Source organism: Phaseolus vulgaris, chromosome 9, assembly GCF_051622355.1.
Source record: "Phaseolus vulgaris cultivar YP4 chromosome 9, ASM5162235v1, whole genome shotgun sequence".
In the NCBI taxonomy this organism is placed as follows: domain Eukaryota; kingdom Viridiplantae; phylum Streptophyta; class Magnoliopsida; order Fabales; family Fabaceae; genus Phaseolus; species Phaseolus vulgaris.
This window is the reverse complement of record NC_143506.1, coordinates 2,217,050-2,236,974: the sequence shown is the minus strand read 5'-3', so window position 1 is coordinate 2,236,974 and position 19,925 is coordinate 2,217,050. Positions and strand designations below refer to the sequence as shown.

At 33.5% G+C, this 19,925-nt stretch overlaps 4 protein-coding genes across 4 annotated transcripts; all 4 read right to left on the bottom strand.

The window, feature by feature from the left end:
- Nucleotides 1-4,977: 4,977 nt before the first annotated feature.
- LOC150025103 (auxin-induced protein 6B-like) lies at nt 4,978-5,697 on the bottom strand. The gene has a single exon (XM_090295533.1). It carries the CDS (start codon nt 5,449-5,451, stop codon nt 5,173-5,175), a length of 279 nt encoding a protein of 92 aa, XP_090151659.1. The 5' UTR covers nt 5,452-5,697; the 3' UTR covers nt 4,978-5,172.
- A 1,218-nt stretch (nt 5,698-6,915) lies between these two features.
- On the bottom strand, nt 6,916-7,650 carry LOC150025102 (auxin-induced protein 15A-like). The gene has a single exon (XM_090294685.1). It carries the CDS (start codon nt 7,361-7,363, stop codon nt 7,109-7,111), a length of 255 nt encoding a protein of 84 aa, XP_090150811.1. The 5' UTR covers nt 7,364-7,650; the 3' UTR covers nt 6,916-7,108.
- Nucleotides 7,651-10,586: 2,936 nt separating this feature from the next.
- Nucleotides 10,587-11,103, bottom strand: LOC150025101 (auxin-induced protein X10A-like). Its single transcript, XM_090295356.1, has one exon. The coding sequence runs from the start codon at nt 10,991-10,993 to the stop codon at nt 10,712-10,714; it is 282 nt and encodes a 93-aa protein (XP_090151482.1). The 5' UTR covers nt 10,994-11,103; the 3' UTR covers nt 10,587-10,711.
- Nucleotides 11,104-13,688: 2,585 nt separating this feature from the next.
- LOC150025100 (uncharacterized) lies at nt 13,689-16,209 on the bottom strand. The gene is made up of 4 exons (XM_090295076.1): nt 16,031-16,209; nt 14,323-14,488; nt 13,836-14,134; nt 13,689-13,701 (listed from the first exon to the last, which is right to left on the bottom strand). Exons 1-4 carry the CDS (start codon nt 16,207-16,209, stop codon nt 13,689-13,691), a joined length of 657 nt encoding a protein of 218 aa, XP_090151202.1.
- Nucleotides 16,210-19,925: the final 3,716 nt, after the last annotated feature.

The window sequence follows — 19,925 nt, the reverse complement described above, 5'->3', positions numbered from 1 at the left end:
TCTTAGGATATGCAGAACATAGTGCTGCCTATAGGTTTCTAGTTCTTAATAGTGATATAATTGAACGCAACACTATAGTAGAGACAAAAAACGCTGAGTTCTTTAAACACATCTTTCCGCTAAAGAGTAGTGGTACATCTGAACAACCTATAGATAGTGCTAGTGATACCTTGAGTGAGGATGTTAGAAGAAGTAAAAGACAGAGAAAGGAAACATCTTTTGGAGATGACTTTTATACTTATCTAGTTGAGAATGATCCAATAAGTTTTGTAGAAGCTATTAGTGCTCCTGATGCTAAACATTGGGATAAGGCCATTAAAACTGAGCTTGATTCAATTAAGAAAAATAATACGTGGACCTTAGTAGATCTGCCTAAAGGAGCAAAACCCATTGGTTGTAAGTGGATCTTTAAGAAGAAGTACCATCCTGATGGATCCATAGAGAAATATAAGGCAAGATTAGTTGCTAAAGGGTTTACTAAAAAACATAACATAGATTACTTTGATACTTTTGCACCTGTTACTAGGATTTCCTCTATCCGTGTATTGCTAGCCTTAGCATCTATCCATAAGTTAGTAATTCACCAAATGGATGTTAAAACAATATTTCTGAATGGTGAATTAGAAGAGGAAATTTATATGACTCAACCTGAAGGTTGTGTAGTCTCAGGTCAAAAGGAAAAGGTATGCAAACTTTTAAAATCTTTGTATGGTTTGAAACAAGCACCAAAACAATGGCATGAAAAACTTGATAATGTTTTACTTTGTGAAGGTTTTTCTACCAATGATGCTGATAAATGTGTGTATTCTAGATCAGAAAATGGTGAATATGTCATTATATGTTTGTATGTAGATGACATGCTAATTTTTGGTACATGCAATGATATAGTTTTTAAAACAAAATTGTTTCTTGGATCTAAGTTTGAGATGAAAGACATGGGTGAAGCAAGTGTGATTCTAGGAGTTAAAATCATAAGGAATGGAGATAGCATATTACTATCCCAAGAAAAATACACTGAGAAACTTCTAAAGAAGTTTGGTTACTATGACTTTAAGTCAGTGAGTACCCCTTATGATGCTAACTCTAAATTAAAGAAGAACAGAGGAGAATCTATTTCTCAAACTCAGTATGCTCAGATAATTGGGAGCTTATTGCATTTAATGAGCTTTTCTAGACCAGATATTGCTTATGCAGTAGGTAGATTGAGTAGATACACTCAATGTCCTAGTCAGGATCATTGGGAAGCACTTGCGAGACTCATGAAATACTTCAGAGGTACAATGGATTATGCCATTGAATATAGTGGATTTCCCGCTGTGCTAGAAGGGTACAGTGATGCTAACTGGATCTCTGATTCAGATGAGAAAAAATCCACTAGTGGTTATGTATTTACACTTGGGGGTGGTGCAGTTACATGGAGATCAGCCAGGCAAACTATTATTGCAAGATCAACAATGGAATCTGAGTTTGTTGCTCTAGAAATGGCTGGTAGTGAAGCTGAGTGGTTGAAAAACTTCTTAGCAAACATTCCTTTAGGAATGAAACCAACCCCATCTGTATCAATGCATTGTGATTGCCAATCGGCAATAGCTATAGCTAAAAATAAAAGCTATAATGGAAAGAATAGACATATACAATTGAGACACAATTTGGTGAAACAGCTGTTAAAGAGTGGAACGATTTCTATTGACTATGTCAAGTCATAACGGAATCTGGCAGATCCTCTGACAAAACCCCTAGGGAGAAAAATGATTTTAGAAACATCGAGGGGAATGGGACTTAAGCCACTTGCAAACAAACAAGTGATGGAAACCCAACCTTTGTGATTGGAGATCCCATGAATAAGGTTCATATGGGTAAAAACAAGTCACTTGTTAGTTCTGCTAGCACTAATATTGATTTTAAATCAATTTTGTCCATTCCTATGGTGTGTGTGAAAGTGCTAGATACTGCATTATCGAGAGGATAAACTTTGTGGTTAAAATTCAGAGGTAAAAGAGTTTTAACGATTTACAAAGTTTTAATGATTTTCATATCCCTTATGGGTGGTGTATAATTTGCAGCATATACTTGATGAAATCACCTATATGAGTGTCAAGTGGGGCCGCTTGCATGAGATCTTGGCAAGATCTCTATAGCACTCATGAATACCGAGCACGCGCATGGCCTAGTAGCGCAACACAGCGATAACAACAAGTAATGTGGGGGTGTATTGTGACTGATAAACCTCTAACACATACTAAGTGTCTTGGTTCATATAGCTCGCTATACCAACTACACTATGTGTTACGTTCATCAATCTAAGACTGGTTCATATAGCTTGCTATACCAGATCTGATGCATTACATCTTAGATGAACCCAGAATATTCTTTTCTTTCTCTATCTCTATGTTTTATCTTTTGCAATATGTGGGGGACTGTTGTAAAACAGAACCTAATATAGCAAAACAAAAACGAAAAACAGAGTGTGTGAAACGGAAATCAGATTGTGCGTGGAAAACCCTAGCTTTTCGATTTCCGTTGGAGGAGATCTCGGAAGTGCAGTAGAGATTGGAACTTACCGAGATATTCGCGCTCGTTGCCCTCTCCACCCTGGATCGTGGCCGCATGACCGGGAAAGCACTACCTTGCCCTTCGAAAGTTGAAGAACGTTGCTCCGCTTCCGCGCACGCTGTGCCTGGTCCTTTGGGATTTTAGAACGTTGCCGCCGCAGTTGCAATGTTGGACGGAAGCACGTGGTTCTGGAAGTTGCAACGGACCCTTGGACCCTCTCCCTATATAAAGAGAGCTCCACCCCTCTGAAAACCATTAATCACTCACCTCTTCATCTTCTTCTTCCTCACAGCACTCACCACCGTGCCTTCTTCTTCCTTCTCCAATTTTTCCCTTCTCATTTTCTCTCACCTCATTATTTTATTATTATAATAATTCTGGGTAATATTTGGGTATTACTCTTTTAAAGAGAAACTTGCTAGTTCTGATCCTCAGAAATCTCTGGGAAGTTTCTGTTGTATCCTGGGGGACTTACGCAATACACCGCGGATAAGTCCTTACGGACAGTGATTACTCACGCCTCAGGAAACCTTTTTTGTTCGTTTTAAAGCCTATATTACTACATCTGTATCATTGTTCTTCATTTTGATTTTGTTTGTTGCAATGATCTAGAACTCGTTGAAGGATCTATAGCACTCTGTTAGTAGTATTCAGGTAGTGCAATACTTTGCAGTGTAAAAGTTAGAACTAGAGGAAGATAATTTTGAGATTGAATTGAGCTCTCTTTTGATTATTTTCTTTTCATTTTTTTTTTCTTTTTTTTGTTTGACTTGGGATACATTTGTAGTAGATTCAAGCTAAAACAATGTTCTGTAATAATCCTCTGGTACAAAATATAAAAAGTAACATAAATATCACTAAATACTTTTAATAGACATTCAATCTACATTAAACACTTTTTACAAAACATTAATCCACAAATTCATTATTGAAATGAGGGCTGTTTCAAAATGACACTGGTATTAAATATTGTTCTTTTTGTTGTTGCCTTCTTACGGACATACAGAACAAAGTATTATTTAGAATCATATTTTTGTTGTTGCCTTTTTTATCATCACTTTCTCAGTTTGAACGCCTTATTGTTCTCAATTAAGCTGGTCAACAAAAGCTAATTATATTTTGTGCAGAAATAGAAGTATGAGGATAAAGTGGTTGATGTCAAGGAAAGTTGGGCGTGAGAGAGATATACAAATCTACACCACAAGCTATTGGTAGAAGTTGTTGATGACTAAGATTGTTCTAGTTGTAGACTATATTGGCTGATCATTGACAAATTACGTGTGAACAAACAATAGGTGGCGGATAAGAGAATTTATAAGATGTATATGAAAGCCTCTGGTTTATTACACAGAATTGGGGCAGAGAATAGGATTCATGAATCATTATGCATGACTTTGGAACTCATTCAAACAAGTGTGTACAGTAGCCTACATGGAAGTTTCGTTTGAATAGTGTTTTGAAATACAATATTTTTGTTTGCTACCTTACATTATTTGTCAGGATCAGAGAAATTTAAAACGGAAAACTAGTCATAATTGGACAAAGTATTGTAAACTCTATTAGTTGATGGGTTCAGTGTCTGTTTTGAGTAGTTTATTCCATGTCCATATTATGTCTCTAGTGAAAGGAAATTTGCCTATTTGTCTAGAAATATAAGTAATCTGACATCGATCTATTGTCCAGTCATACAAGGATATTATGATGATTCAAGGAATGCTAGCTGGCTGATACAACCTCAACTCAAGGGTCACTGCTGCTTTCATATTCTAAGACCACTCTATTCAATTCAAAATACATACAATGTGCTTTCTCACTATTATTTTCACACCACATATCCCTGTGAACTCAACAGGATCCTTCTGTTTCTCTTTATCACAATCAGCTCTTTCGAAGCTTCACAAATAACATTAATTCGTGACTAGGACATTATTGTATGGTTGGATCAATTATTTGAATACCCTTTTCTCCATAATTGGACTTTTTTTGTATTTATTATTATTCAATAAAATGGCATCTTCCTCTTCCCATTGTTTCTTAGCTGTGTTTTAATCCTACAGCAGCAAATATCGTGGTACACTAAAGTGTTCTGCAATTAAAACAGTTTTCTAACTGTGTATTTTTTTTGTCAGAAAGATGAGTATATACTAATAACTATATACAAAGATGCAAAATTGGTTTCCAGTTACAATTTTATCCTCCTACATTCTCTGCATCAACAGGGCTGTTCAATATACCCCTTACTTACTCCTCTGATTTCACACAAAAGATTAAACAGATCTAGAAATTCAACCCAACAGTACTCGTCACAAAGAGCTTTTTAAAGCTCTATTGACCAGTCCAAATTGTTTATGCAGTATCCATGATGTGGACACCCCTCCGCGTTAGACCTTCATAATGTAACTCTGTATATGTAACACATTGTAATTCAATAAGGTTTTTGTGCTTGTGAAAAAAGAGAAACATATAGGAAACGTATGTTCTTGAATTTTTCATTCTAATAAATAACTTTTTTAACAATTTCCAAAGAAAGAGAATGAAAAAAATTCTCTACAATTCTAGAAGAAGCCTGATGTACACAATCTCACTACTAATCTATGTCAGTCTTCTATTCTTTGAGCTTTAGAGCCAATTCAAGCTAGAGGTAACATGCAAAAAGACATCTTCTGTGCAAGGAATTGTTAGACCGCCCATTAGATGATTGTATCCAAATTCTTCCTCTGCTTGACTGAGCAAGTCTTGAAATGAAGGTTGGTTCAAGTATGACAAGGGGATCACAAACCGTTTCATTCTCTCTCCAACATACACTGCAAGATAGCCCTTTGCCACATTTACAGCTTTTAGAGATGCTTGGCTACCAGTAAATGAAGCCCTTCTAGTTGCAGGGAAACGGAAACCCATTTCAAATGTCTCAAAGAGTAAGCTAAAATTCACAAATACTAGAAGAATGTAGCTAAGGTTTGCGTGAGTATGCAAATGAGTTGAGTTGGTTGTGAAGGAAGACAATGTATTTATAGATTTTAGTTTTTTTAGAAATCTATTTCCTAGAGAAATGATGAAAAGATGGAGTCCATGAGATGAGAGATCACATGGTGTTGTCTCAGATGCCTCTATGAATTATGAACAAGTTCATTAATAGTGAAAACCACTAACTTCAGAACCAATGGCGTATAGAGTACTCACGAGATATGCTCAGGTTAAGTTTAATGCTTGTTCAATTGTACTGTTTTTGTAGACATGCAGCAGACATGTCACGTGTCTTCTTCTTCATATTGATAATGCAACCCAATTCAAAAATATATTGCTGACAGAACCTCTCAGTGACGCGTTCTACAATAGTTGATAGCAATGGATCATAATTATTAGGATCCAGCATGGAACCTTTATCCTGAAGCTCAATCACTATTTGCTTTGACATGAAAATTTGATGTATATATAACATTGAAGCAGAATAGTACATGATTAGAACCAAGTCGTAAATATACACTACTGTCCTTAATATAGTCAGCATAATTAGTCTTTTCATGAAAGTCTGGCAACAACTGTCCTTTCATTTTCCATTAATTTTAATCTCAATAGTATGTAACTTGTACTAATAATGGTTGTTTCGATATTAATTTTTAGCATGAAAGAAATGATTAGCTAATATTCATGAACGACTATGAAATTGGATTACAGAGTCTTCTTAGGTAGTATTTTAAGCTAATTAACTGGGGTTATGAGAACTTGAGTTTAGTCTTTCTTGAAGTTCTTTTTCCCATCCAGAGGTGACCCAATGGTTTTTCCTAACCAGATAACTTCAATTTTGAGGTCCAGATCAATAATGACAGTCAACTTTGTGCAGTATATAATGCTTCCAAACTAATCATAAAGTTATTTAACAGGCTAATATGGATCATCACTTGTTTTCCCTCCAATGGAAATATGCTTTATTATTTTTGTGATCAACAATAAATTACTTTATAGTAGAACATAACCAGTATTATGTAAATCACTTGTTGCCCCAGAAACACCACTAAGATGCTGTTGATTGAGATAATGCGAGAAGCAATGAGCCGTAGGAAGTGAGGCTGAATTTTATGTGCAGATAGAATGGGAAGAACCACAAAATTAAGAGGATATTTGTTTTATGGTGCAGAGTAAACAAAGGGACCAAAAATTATAGAAAGTCTACCTAGTGGCTATAAGGTTTTCTGGTATTCTTTTTTTTTTTTTTGATCAGCAGTTTTCTGGTATTCTGAGTCTTGCTCATGGACATATGGCGCTGAATTATAACTACTACATTAGGTCAGGTATGGTGTATCTTCAACTCTCAAATTGCAAGCAAGCTTATACACATAAAGTTAGATTTTGTATATATAACAGTTCTTAAAATATAAAAATTCAATGAGATTTAACTGAAGCAAAAATGGTATCTATCTCTTTTCATTACTTTCTGGTTAACGTCTTTCCACTCTTTGTGGAAAAGGTAAAGAAAACAAAAATGAAAAATTGAAAGAAATTTCCCTCCTGCACAAATTTTTTGTCATCTACTCTAGTAAGTCTTGTTTAGCATGAGCTATAGCCCATTCAAGCGAGAAGTGACATTGAGGAACACATCCTCCTTACACGGAATTGTGAGACCACCCGTTGGATGAGAATATCCAAATTCTTCTTCTGATTGATTCAGTAAATCCTGAAAAGTAGGTTGGTTCAAGTATGATATAGGAATCACAAACCGCCTTATGTTATCTCCAACATATACTGCAAGATGGCCTTTTGGGATTTCAACCCCCTTAGATGCTCTTTTAATACCAGGTAAATGGAAACCCATTGTATTGCTTTAATTGACACTTGGAAGTAAAGAATGATGACAGAGAACTTGCAGACGAAAGTATCTTTGGAGAGAAACTGGGTTGTATTGTTGTGATGAAGTGGTTAGTATATATAGTTGAACTCAGGTTTGGTGGATGGGCCCTCTGATGTGTTCAAGTAGGATACAAACAAACAAGGGTTCAAGAGAGATCACATGGTATTGTCTTGGAGCCCTTAATCGAGGATGGTGATTGCTTGGCAGATCCATCGATTCAACTGGGTCGTAATTCTTGAGGATGTGCTGACATGATGAACACTTGAAAATGAAAGATAATATGTACATGTTGGAGAACCTATCTCTTGAAAATGAAAGATATATGTATATCTCTATTTTCTGCATTTAACTGTTTGAATCATGCCTTGAAAAGAATGTCTATTAAGCCATTATTCAGATGTCAAACACCAGAAAATTTTAAATTCAATTTGAAGTGTTTTACAAGGAAGCAATATGATTATATATAATAAGGTAGGCTACAAACTGAAAGAAATTTCAAACTTTAAATTTAAATCAGGGTTGATATTTTCATGCATATGCATTTTTTTATTCTCCTAGGCACTAACATAATCACGTACTTTTTATGTTTCTCTTTTCTTTTCTCTCTTCTTTTGGCTGAAACTTTTAAATGTTCAATCTAGTTTTGATTGATTAATAAAATATAATTTCAATTCAATCTAGATTTTTTAAAAAAAAGTACGAATTAGAGAAAATTAAATTAAAACATAACATTATTTTTTTTTACTAATATAAAAGTGAAAATATTATCATGTCATACTAAGTGTCCTGGGACAATATAGTAAATAAATTAAAAATTTATTTCACTTGTTATTATAAGTAGCATAAGTCTTCTCATTCTTTTCTCTCTTTAGTGTTATATTTTTTTATTAGTGTAACTTTTTTTGTTGTGTTCTTCTTCAACAACGAGCACTCTTTGTTTTTTCTTTTTTACATTGTTGGACGAGGATCACTTTTTATTTGAAAAATGGTTTTTTTACACCCATGTTTCACTCTACACTACAATAAATTTTAATATTTTAATTTTTTCCAATTTTTTTAATTTTAAAAATTATTTTAACATTTTAAATTTTACTTATATTTTTATTAAAAAGTTTTTTTTATTATAAATATTAATATTTTGTTGTGGATTAAAGTTGGAGAAAGATATTTTTTATTTTTCACTACCCACTCACCGTTTCTTTATTTTATTTTTGCATTTCCCTTTTTTTTTCTTATACACTTTTTTTCTAACCATCATAACTCTACACGTCCAACCCTAATATCTATTTGTGTTTGAAATTCAATCTTGACATTAGTTCCTATTGAAAGCTAAACCCTAACACAAACTCTGTTTTACAACTATTTCTCAATCAACAACATACCTATGCAATTTTTAATATATGTAAAAAAATAAAGCTTAAGACTCCTTATATTAATAGAAAATACAATATTACCCTCACTTTTTTTCACTTTACAAGCTGGGTAGATGAGCGATTATATTATACATGATTGATTATGTTATAACTTTTATGACATAATCAATTATAATTATATAATATAATAATATAAATATTAGAAATTATAAAATAATAATATTATTATTAAAAATAAATTTATAAAATAAAAAATTATAAATAATAATTATAATAACAATATTAAAAATAATAATAAAAAAATAAATTTATAAAATAATAATAATAAAGTCATAAATAATAATTATAACAATATGAAATGTTTATCTCAAGAGTTTCATATACAAATAACAATTGTAATGTTACAATTTTATCAATCAAATGACATTACTTACAAATATCATTATTCTTCAAATTCACCATTTTTTTTCTCCAAATCATCCTTCGATCTAAATAAAATATTAAGGTTTTTGTTTGAAAAATATCTTTTGTTATATTTCTACTAATTTTCTTTGGATTAAGATAATTTAAAATAATTTTTTATTTTAATTATATTTTTGGCTTACATAATTTTTAGTTATCCGGTATATGTTTTGAGTATCGAATAAATATTTTACGTGTCTCTATTATTACCTAATTCAATTCCATCATCTATTTGTTGGTTAAGTTGAACACAAAGGCTATAATAGAGAAGGAACGTCAAATAAGATGAGATATGCTATGGTTAAATTTACTGCATAATTCAATGACGATTTCTTTTTCTAGACAATAGACATTCCTACGCGTTTTCTTCATACTCACAACTACTCAGTCCTACCATACATTGCTCACACTGTCTTGTTCACAAATTAAAAGGTAGTTGATAACAATGGATCAGATTATTAGGTGTCAAGAGTTCCATCACTAGGCACTGTGAATCAGAGCGCAATAGTACATGATTGGAACCACAATACAATTATTAATTGCAACTTGTACGGGTTATACATGGTTTTCATCATTTTCTTTGCATGCAGAATTAATTCGCTAAAAGAACTTTAATTTATGAACTGGCTTTCAGCGTCTTCTTTGACAGTGTTTTAAGCAAAATATTAAAGGAGAATAAGAGAACTTGAATAGGAGAGAAAGAATTATACAGCTCATGGATGCTGCTAATCCTTTAATCTACGTAAGTGGATCCTAATTTTTCTTGTTTTCCACCAAAATGTCCATATCCATTACTCTTTGGTGAGCAAATGAAAATTACTTTGGTAGAGGCTTATCACTATCGATCACTTGTTGCCCCAAAAACAACTAACAAAACCATGTGATGATTCTGATTGATTGGGACAGTGCATATGACAATGACAATTGCCGAGAGAATGGTAAGAGCCACAAAATTGAAAAGTTATCCGTTATATGGTGCTTAGAAAACCAGTAATAAGATGAACCACATATTATAGAAAAATCTGGCAAAGTGGCTAAGGCTGTTCAAGGATTGATATGTTACTGTTCCAAGTTTTGCTCATGGACAAAGGTGGAACAGCAATGCAGCAATTATTATAACCATTAGCAGCAGGTTATATTTCAGTATCCAGAAAGAAATACTGCTCTTAAATAAGATGCCTATACAAATTAACTAAGAATTCAGTAATTCAATGAGATATAACAAATGCTAAGATATTGTATCAATCTCTTTAGTAACTTTATATCATTAACATCTCCACTCTGAGAAATGGTAACGAAAAAAAGTTATAAAAAAAATCTAGTCTTGCATAATAACTGTAGTACGCAATATATCTAAAAATTGGTGCAAGGTTTAGGTGTTTCCCCGCATGTATTAAAAGATTTATTTACAATATAGCAAAAGCCTGTTGTACAAAGTTGTCTCAAATGTTAGGATTAGGATCTTTGGTAGTATGAACTATAATCTGTTCAAGCGGGAAGCTATATCCAAGAACATATCTTCCTTGCAGGGAATCGTGAGACCACCCATAGGATGATAGTAACCGAACTCCTCTTCAGCTTGGCTTAGCAATTCTTGAAATAAAGGCTCGTTCAAGAAGGACACTGGAATCAAGAAACGCTTCATTTTTTCTCCGACATACACTGCCAGATACCCTCTTGGAACTTCTAACACCTTGCAAGAAGATTGTTTGCTTGCACTGAATGATGATCGTCTAATACCCGGTAAGCGAAAACCCATTGTTTTAATGGTTGCTTCACCTGCTGATGGAAAGAATGATTTCAAAGTAGTATAAGGAAGTAGTGACCTTTAGTTCAGTATGAGAATGATTTATGTTGCTTATGAAACAAGTGAAGGATATATATAGAGAGAGGGTGTAAGCTTTTCTCTAGCTAACTGGATGGTGAATGTGTTATTCAATGGGCTTTAGTGGGAGACAAGTTCCTTAAATATCACATGGTATTGTCTTGAAGGCACCGGAAGATTACATGATGACACACAATTACACGCCCCACCATTCAGAATATAGGCCTACCTAAGGAACGTGTAATTGACCTACTGCTTCACTTGTTCCAGACAGCTCTAAAACATATCAGATCTTTTGTTCTTTCATGAGGATACTTGAAATTCAACCTATAAAAGATGAAATCTACTTGGAAGCTGTTACATGATTCTGGTTAGAGCCAACGTTTTCTAATCATATTATTCTAACTATTTTTTTTCATTTCCTATAGTAATCGACTTTAAATCATGTACACTGTTGATGTTGAAGAACTTAGTTAGATGTTTAAATTATCTGACTGGAGGAGAAGAATATCGTCTACTAGGACAGTTATTATAATATGTTATATCAACAGTAAATTGATAGTACACATTTTAAAATTAAAAAGAAAATTTTAAATATAATTTAGTTAGTTCAATAGAATAATTTTAATAAAAAATTAATTAAAAATATTTAAATTTATAAGAAATTTAAAACTAAATTAAATTACCTATTAAGTTGTACATCCAGAAAAGAATTTAGCTTTACTTATTTTATATTGTTAATCTTATTGCAGGCTCAGGAATTGTGTAAAGAAATAACTTAGAAGCTAGTTATTGACAAATAAATAGTTAATGATAATAATAAAATATAGTAATGTGAATATATGAACATTTATATATAGGACTTGTGATTAAAATAATACATAAAATAGCTTGAATTGGTAAAATTTAATCTACTATTGGCATTTCACTTTATGTATGTTTGCTTTTTGACGTTTATTTTTGTTAATGATAGAAATGTTTTATCTTTTTTACATGAAATTATCGTTTAAGTTTTGTGTTTGTACACTTAACAAAGAATAGTGTTCAATAACGGAATTTTGTTTTTTCTTTTTGTTTAGAGGTTTACTCGTGGTCATCTGAGTTGAAATTTATCTTGTTTATTATTATGAAGTATACTTTAAGTCTAACTCAACTCCATAAAACTGGCACATGAGATGAGGTTTGCACCCACTTATATACAATGAATTGTCCTCATCTCTAGTCGATGTGGGATCTCCAACACACCCTCCTCACGCCGAAAGTGACAGCTCGTGCATGGGATAACATATTATGGGTCTGATAACGGTGCGATAGTGGGTGGCCTAATAAACCCAACAAACATTCGCTAGGATAGACTCGAAATGACTCTGATACCATATTATAAATTAAAACAGATATGAACAAAAGAGTAAAAGGAAGACAAATGATATGAGAATGAATATCTCTAATATTATTCTATTGAGATCAAAACAAATAGTCTGAATATATACAAGCAGTACACTCATTCTAGGTCTAGCTAAAGAGAGAAATAATCAATCAAATAAATATTAGAATCATAACAGACAAAACACAATAAAGGTTATTCATCTCTATAAAGAGAAACAACAATGTCAGCCAGTTGTTTTATGTGGAAATGGGAAGCAAATGGATGAGACCCTTCTTTAATTTTTCTCTAGCAACGTGACAATCTATTTCTATGTTTTGTACGCTCGTGAAACACTGGATTTATTGCAATGTATCTTGTTGAGTCATTGTCCCAATATAAAAGAGATGGTTGCTCAAAAGGAACTTTAAAATCTTGAAGAAGATAAGTTAGTCGTTGAATTTCACATGTAAAAGTGGTCATTGCCCTGTACTCAGCTTCACAAGAACTCTTTGATATCGTGCTTTGCTTCTTTGATTTTCAAGATATGAGAGAATTCCCAAGATACACACTAAAACCAGACATTGATTGTCTTGAATCACTGCAGGTGCCCCAATCACTATCACAAAAGGCTTTGAGATGAACAGAAGTGTTGGAAGAGAAAAATAAACAAAGACTTGGAGTTCCTTTAATATATCTAAGAATTCTAATCGTTGCAGTATACTGAGCAATTGCAGGCTTAACAAGAAACTGAGTTGTTGCACAGAAAATGTTATGTCAGGTCGGGTATTAAAGAGATACATAAGTCTTCCAATCAATCTTCTGTAGGCTTGAATATCTGTGAAAGGAACACTTCCAATAGAAGAAAATTTTTCATGATTATCAATAGGAGTGAGTGCAGGTTTGCAGATTAAAAGACTTGCATCTGTTAACAATTCCAATACATATTTCCTTTGATTCACCATTATTTCTTTTTTACTTCTTGCTACTTCTAGACCAAGAAAATATCTTAAATCCCCAAGGTCCTTAATCTTGAATGTCTGATTCAAGGCTTGTTTAATTCGAGCAATCTCTTCTTTATCATTTCCTGTCAATATTATATCATCCGCATACACCAATAATGTTGTAAAAGATCCTTCAAAAGAATTAATGAACAAGGAATGATCATTCATAGATTGAGTATATCTCATAGAAAGCAAAAATGATGACAGTTTGGTAAACCACTCTCTGTTGGCTTGCTTAAGGCCATATAAAGCCCTTTTTAGTTTACAAACTTTTCCTGGTGGAATAGAATTCAATCCAGGAGGAACAACCATGTATACATCTTCTTTCAAATCTCCACATAAAAAGGCATTGTTTATGTCTAATTGTTTCAATTCCCAATTATAGATAGAAGCTAGAGAAAAAAGCAACCTTATGGTGGTCATCTTTGCTACTGGAGAGAAAGTATCAAGGTAGTCAATGTCTTTTGTTTGTGTGTATCCCTTTACCACTAACCTTGCTTTATACCTTTCAATTGTCCCATCAACCTTATATTTTATTTTGAATACCCATTTGCAACTTATGGCAGCTTTGTCCTTAGGCAGAAGAGCAGTCTCCCAAGTTTGATTTGACTCTAAAGCAAATATCTCACATTGCATAGCTTTTCTCCAACAGTCATGTTTCACAGCTTCAGAGTAAGTATTTGGCTCAACATGTGAAGAAAGAGACATGAAAAAACAGAATTCAAAGGATATTTAACTCTTGAAGATGTATTGGAAACATTAAGATTACAATGATAATCCTTTAAATACTCAGGTGGTCTTTTAATTCTTATACTCATTCAATCAGATTGATCTGATTCAGAATTTTGTTCTATGTCATGATCTTCATTGAGGTTTTGGTCTACATGGGAACAAACTTCTTCTGGAACCTTAATGTGTGACTCACAGTTATTACCACAAGGTGCATTATCACAAGGTGCAAGAATGGCTTGTGATGGCTGACTCAAGACAGGTTGATCTTCAGCAAACAAAATTTGATCATAAATGTCAGGACTGTTAGTTTCATTGCTAGTATCTTGAACCCTTTGATATGAAAAAACATGTTCATAAAAGACAACGTCCCTAGAAACAAAAATTTATCTTGATTGAATATTTAATAAAATATATCCTTTTGTCCCTTTTTAAAAACCAATAAAAACACATTTTGATACCCTTGGATCAAATTTTCTTCTATTTGTTGACATAGTGCTAGCATAACATAAAGAACCAAACACCATTAATCCATTAAAACTTGCATCAGTTTTGTAAAGCATTTCATGAGGAGAAGAATAGTTTAAAGAAGGTGTGGGAAGCATGTTTATAATATGCGCAACATGTATCACAGAATATGACCAATAAATTTTGGGTAAATGAGATTATATCATAAGAGCTCTTGCTATATTTAATAAATAACCATGTTTCCTTTCAACTATACTATTTTGTTTTGGAGTATTGACACATGATGTTTGATGTACTATTCCTTTATTAACAAACAAATCAGTCATGAACAATTCAGTCCCATTATCACTTCTTATTATTTTTATCGCGGTCTCAAATCATGTTTGAACAAAAACAACAAAATTTTAGCCTTGACAATTTCAGATTTGTGTTTTAAAAGAAAAATTCATGTGTACCTCGAATAGTCATCAACTATGGTCAAGAAATATTTATGACCATGAATTGATGGTATTGTATTAAGTATGGTCCCCAAATATCTACATGAATCAAATTAAAACATTTTTTATTTATTTATATGTACTAATAGGAAATGAAAGCCTTTTTTGCTTTGCAAAATGACAAATATCACAAACAAAAGATTTGTTATATTTAACGAAAAAAAATTTATTCTTGATAACATCAATACATTTATTTGAAATATGACCTAATCGAAAATGCCAAAAGATTTCTAGATCACTAGCACTGACATTAACAGTATTGATGGTGTGTGTAGATTCGATGGGTTTGTTTGAAGTTTCTGGTAAGATGGGATCCTGAGTATATAAATTATATCTTGCATCTTAGCAGAGCTAATCATTTTCAAGGATTTTTTGTCTTGAATGTGACAACCATTAGAGTCAAAAGTAAGAACACTAGATAATTTATCAATCAATTTTGTTACTGAAAGAAGATTTAAAAGTGAAGCAAGGAATATACAAAACATCGTCTATGACATGATTTTGATTGAGAAAAACACTTCCAGAATAATTGGCAATGACTTCATTTCCATTTGGAAATTTGACGAAAATATGATTAATTTGATGATATGAAGTGAAATAAGTTAAGGATGAACAAATGTGATCAGTAGCACCACTATCAATAATCCAAGAACTGAAGGAAGAAATAAAGTCATTACATGTTTGTGTTGTCATGTTGGAAGGAATAACATAAACTTGACTAGAAACATTGTCATTGGATTTGGCCTGTTGTAAAAGAGCTAACAATGTTTGATACTGCTTAGGAGTAAAACCAATTTGTTGAGACTCCACTTTTGACTTCAGACCTTCATGATTCTGCTCATTATTATTAAAATTTGTATTCTAAAGAACTGCATTAGTATGACTCTGATCATGGTTCTGATTTTTAAACTTGAAATGAGGTGGAAAACCATGTTTTTTATAGCATGTATCAATGGTATGCCCTGTCTTTCCACAATAACTGTAAATTTTGGCGGTATATTCTCTTTCATAGCTTCCTCTCCCGTATCCACCACCTCTGCCATAGATGGTAGCATTGTTTTCATAACTTCCTTTGCTAGTAGCAATCATTTCCAGTAGCAATCATTGCCAGTAACAATCATTGTCTTGGATTGATCACCAAAAAATTGTCTCTCTTGTTGTGTAATGAGATAGCAAACTCTATTCAAAGATGGATTATCTGATGAACTAACATGATAAGGTGAACAAAGATTTTATAAGGGATCAACAACTTCACTCATAGATAAATGTAGCAACCAAAGCTTAGCTTCTAGCTTCTCATGGATAAATGTAGCAACCGCTTCTAGCTTCTCAGGCATGATGAACGGACGAGTTTTATGAAGCCGAATATTCTCGTGTCCCCTCAATGTGGGAGATTATCATTGAAGAAGTTGTTTCACGCACAAATCAGAGATTTTTGGGAATCTCATCCTGAGGTGGGTCACATCAGTATTGCCTAATCAACATCTGGCAGCAGCTTCTCACTTTGCTCCATCCTTTAGAGGAAGATTTTCTTTGAAATTTAAACAAAATGGAGCTGATAATGTCCGGCAAAATTCTCAAGTAGATTCAGTAGAAAATTATCCAACAATTTGTGCCTCTCTCGAATCATCCAGTGCTCCCACCTAATCATTCCTCACAAGACCTCCTCAACAAAGAGTGAAACACAAAATTCCCAAAGTGGTACTTGAATTATACCTTATGATTGTGACCTGGAACTAATTGGGCTCCATTAATTTCATCTAGAGAGTATTAATCTTTATGTTAAATTCTATTGTTGTTTTCTTTAAGAAATGAAAGTTGATATTGGGTTATTTTTTTTATTCAAAAAATAGTGACTTTAAGTTAGTTAATTTAGTTGTCCTTCTCAATCTAGGGAGTGTCGTATTTATAGGTTTCAATTCTTAAATCTTTTTCCCAAATAATTTTAATTATTGGAAAATTGATTTAAGAGGTAAAAGGAAGAAACAAGTTATAAAATTTATGGATTTAATTGCTCAAACTCCTTAAAACTCTAGTAATAAAATGACGATTTATCGGCACTCAAACTTTACATAATTTCCATGAAATGTTCTATCCACCATGATATTGGGAGTGTTTTGTTTGTGTTTTGTGTGCAAAAGGAGTGTTATGTGGTTTATCTATGAGACATTACATGCAAAACAAGTACCTATACAATCCTCATCAGGACTGCATGGACAGTTCCAGAAGCAGATGAAAAATAAAACACTCAGATTAAAATAACCGTGGAGAATATGATTTAATCCTTTGTGCAAACATATTTAACTTATCATATTAACACAGAATAGTTGACAGGGAAAGTCTGAAAAGAAACCTAACTAAAATTATGTAGAGAATAAATGAAAGGTGATATTATATAAGACGACGCATTACCATACCCTAATACCTGATTTGTCTTTAGATCAGGGTCATAAGGTGGAAGAGGTAGGTGAGTGAGATGATTCGGTGTGGCGATGAAGTTTAAGATGGAGGTGTGCAAGATTTGAGTGGGAGTCCGTGCTGGAAGTAGAGCTGTTGATGGCATTCCTATGAGCTCTTCTTTGATTTTGATGATGATGGTTGCGGAAGCTTAGTGGAGGAGAGTGGAACAAGGCCTTCCTAGGAAGTGTGGGTGCCTTGAAGGTGCATGAGGAGTAGTGAGGGTTGGAGTGGTTCGGCCATCTCCATTTGAGGGTGAAGATTAAAGACTAAAAACCTAATTCTAGAGAGAATTTGGCAAGGGAGTAATTTGAATGGCACTTGGGCAACATTTCATTACTCAAAATAGTCTTCAAAATACAAGGTGTTGGCTCCTCCTTTTATAGGCTAAGGAGGACCATAATGCAACCCTAATGCTAAACAAAATGAAATGCAAATTTACATCACATGGCACATGGTCGGCCTAGTGGAGAATCCTTCTAGAATGTGACCAAATCTTTAGCAAATCTAGGTCAAGTCTCATGGAATCAAGTTTATGCTATTTACACCACAACTAATACCAAGCTACCCTTAATGGGCCTTCATGTAGCATATACAAATCTTCATGGATTCGCTTGGCCTAGACGCTCCTCCCTTTGGCCTAGACGCTCTTGGTTTGGCTTTGAATGCTCATGTCTTGGCTCTTGTCTTTTTATGTGAGATTGTGCTTGGCCCTCTTCCATCATCCCCTCCCTCTTGAAAAGGATTTGTCCTCAAATCCAACGCTTTTTCTTCAACTAGGGGGATGGATGTGGCTAGATGGTGTCCATCATCTCCTCCTTCTTGAGAAGATGTATCCTCAGATCTACAGACTTGATCTCGAATAGCAGCCTCTTGCTTAGTCAATGTTTGTCCTCCCGGATCAAATGTCCATCTATGGGAATCTTGAAACAAAGCAAATGAGTTAGTGTGAGCAATTGGAGAAAACTTAGTTGTATGAAGTTGCCATTTTTGTTTTTCTTTTGTTTTTGGCAACTTTTCACAATATTTCCCTTTTTATGGTTGTATGTGTCCTCTAATCCTCTTATGTTTTCTAAAATTTCCAATAGTAGTTACTTTTCCCTTAGGCATAATTCCTTTAGGAGGTGGTAACAACTTTAAAAGAGAAAGAGGACTATGTTCACATACAACTTCAAATGTAGAAATATTAGTAGTCTTGTGGACTACTCTATTGTATGCATGCTCAATAGAAAAAGGATACTCTTCCCAAGACTTGTGGTTGTCTTTCATGATTTCTCTAGGCATAGTAACAAGAGCTATGTTTTCAATTTTATTTTGACCATTCTTTTGAGGATGATAAGAATTTGAAAAGGACAACTTAGTTGCAAGTTTTTCCAAGAGAATCCTCAAATGATGGTTTTCAAATTTTGGAGCTCTATCCAACACTAAGTTTGAAGAGAAATCATGAAGACTTGTCACTTCTTTAAGGTAGAGTTTATCCATGTCCATGAAAATGGAATCAAAACCTTTTGTTGTCCTAGGAAGCTCTAATATGAAATTTAGGCTTATGTCTTCCCAAGGATCATTTGCAAAAGGTGAAGGAGTATAGAGTTCATGAGACATTGCCTTAGGTGTAGTTTTAAAACAAGAAATGTATCTAGGGTAATGTCTTTGAACATCCTTTCTCATGGGTAACAAAAGTTTTCCTTTTAAAAGCTCTAGAGTTTTATCAACTCTAATTTGGCCCATGAGTTCTCCTTCATGAAGAATTTCTCTCTTATGTGCAAAGGTAGTCTCGTTGTTACAACCATTGAGAATTTGAACACTTTGCAATGGTTGTCTCAATAAGACATGACAAGTTTCTTTAGGCACTATCTCACATAAAAAAATTGTCTTTGTAGATGCCTATAGATAACTTGAACTTCACTTGGTGATATCTTAGCACATATGAGAAATAATCCATTACATCTTTATCTATGCAAGCCTCTTTTAAGGATTCTTCTTTTTTGACTATGCTTGCAAGTGTTCCTTTACAAGAGGTAAGGCTAGGTTGTTCAACAAGAAGCATATTTTCAAAGGTATTTTTAATTCTTTTGTCTTGTTGAATGACCTTGTGGGAAGGAACACTCTTCTCCCACGCCTTTTGCTTCCCAAGGGTTTTCTCTTGCTTTTCTTTTTTTACATTTTTATCACTCTCACTAGCTTCTTTTTCTTGGCTACTATTCTCATCTTTGTCCCTTAAGATCATAGATCTTTCATTGGAACATTGAGATGCTAATTGATCATTGCCAAGGTATTCTAAACATGGAATTTCTCTAGCTTGAGTGTGAGAGATATGCTTGGTTAGGTTTTGGGAAAGTTCTAGAGAT

Coding starts and splice junctions, on each gene's coding strand:
- LOC150025103 (XM_090295533.1), bottom strand. CDS start 5,451: ATGGGTTTCCGTTTCCCTGCAACTAGAAGGGCTTCATTTACTGGTAGC.
- LOC150025102 (XM_090294685.1), bottom strand. CDS start 7,363: ATGGGTTTCCATTTACCTGGTATTAAAAGAGCATCTAAGGGGGTTGAA.
- LOC150025101 (XM_090295356.1), bottom strand. CDS start 10,993: ATGGGTTTTCGCTTACCGGGTATTAGACGATCATCATTCAGTGCAAGC.
- LOC150025100 (XM_090295076.1), bottom strand. CDS start 16,209: ATGATTGCTACTAGCAAAGGAAGTTATGAAAACAATGCTACCATCTAT. Junction 14,489..16,030: donor GGTTTTCCACCTCATTTCAA/GTTTAAAAATCA, acceptor TTCATATCAAAG/GGTTCAAGATACTAGCAATG. Junction 14,135..14,322: donor ACATTAAGGTTCCAGAAGAA/GTTTGTTCCCAT, acceptor TTCTGTTTTTTC/ATGTCTCTTTCTTCACATGT.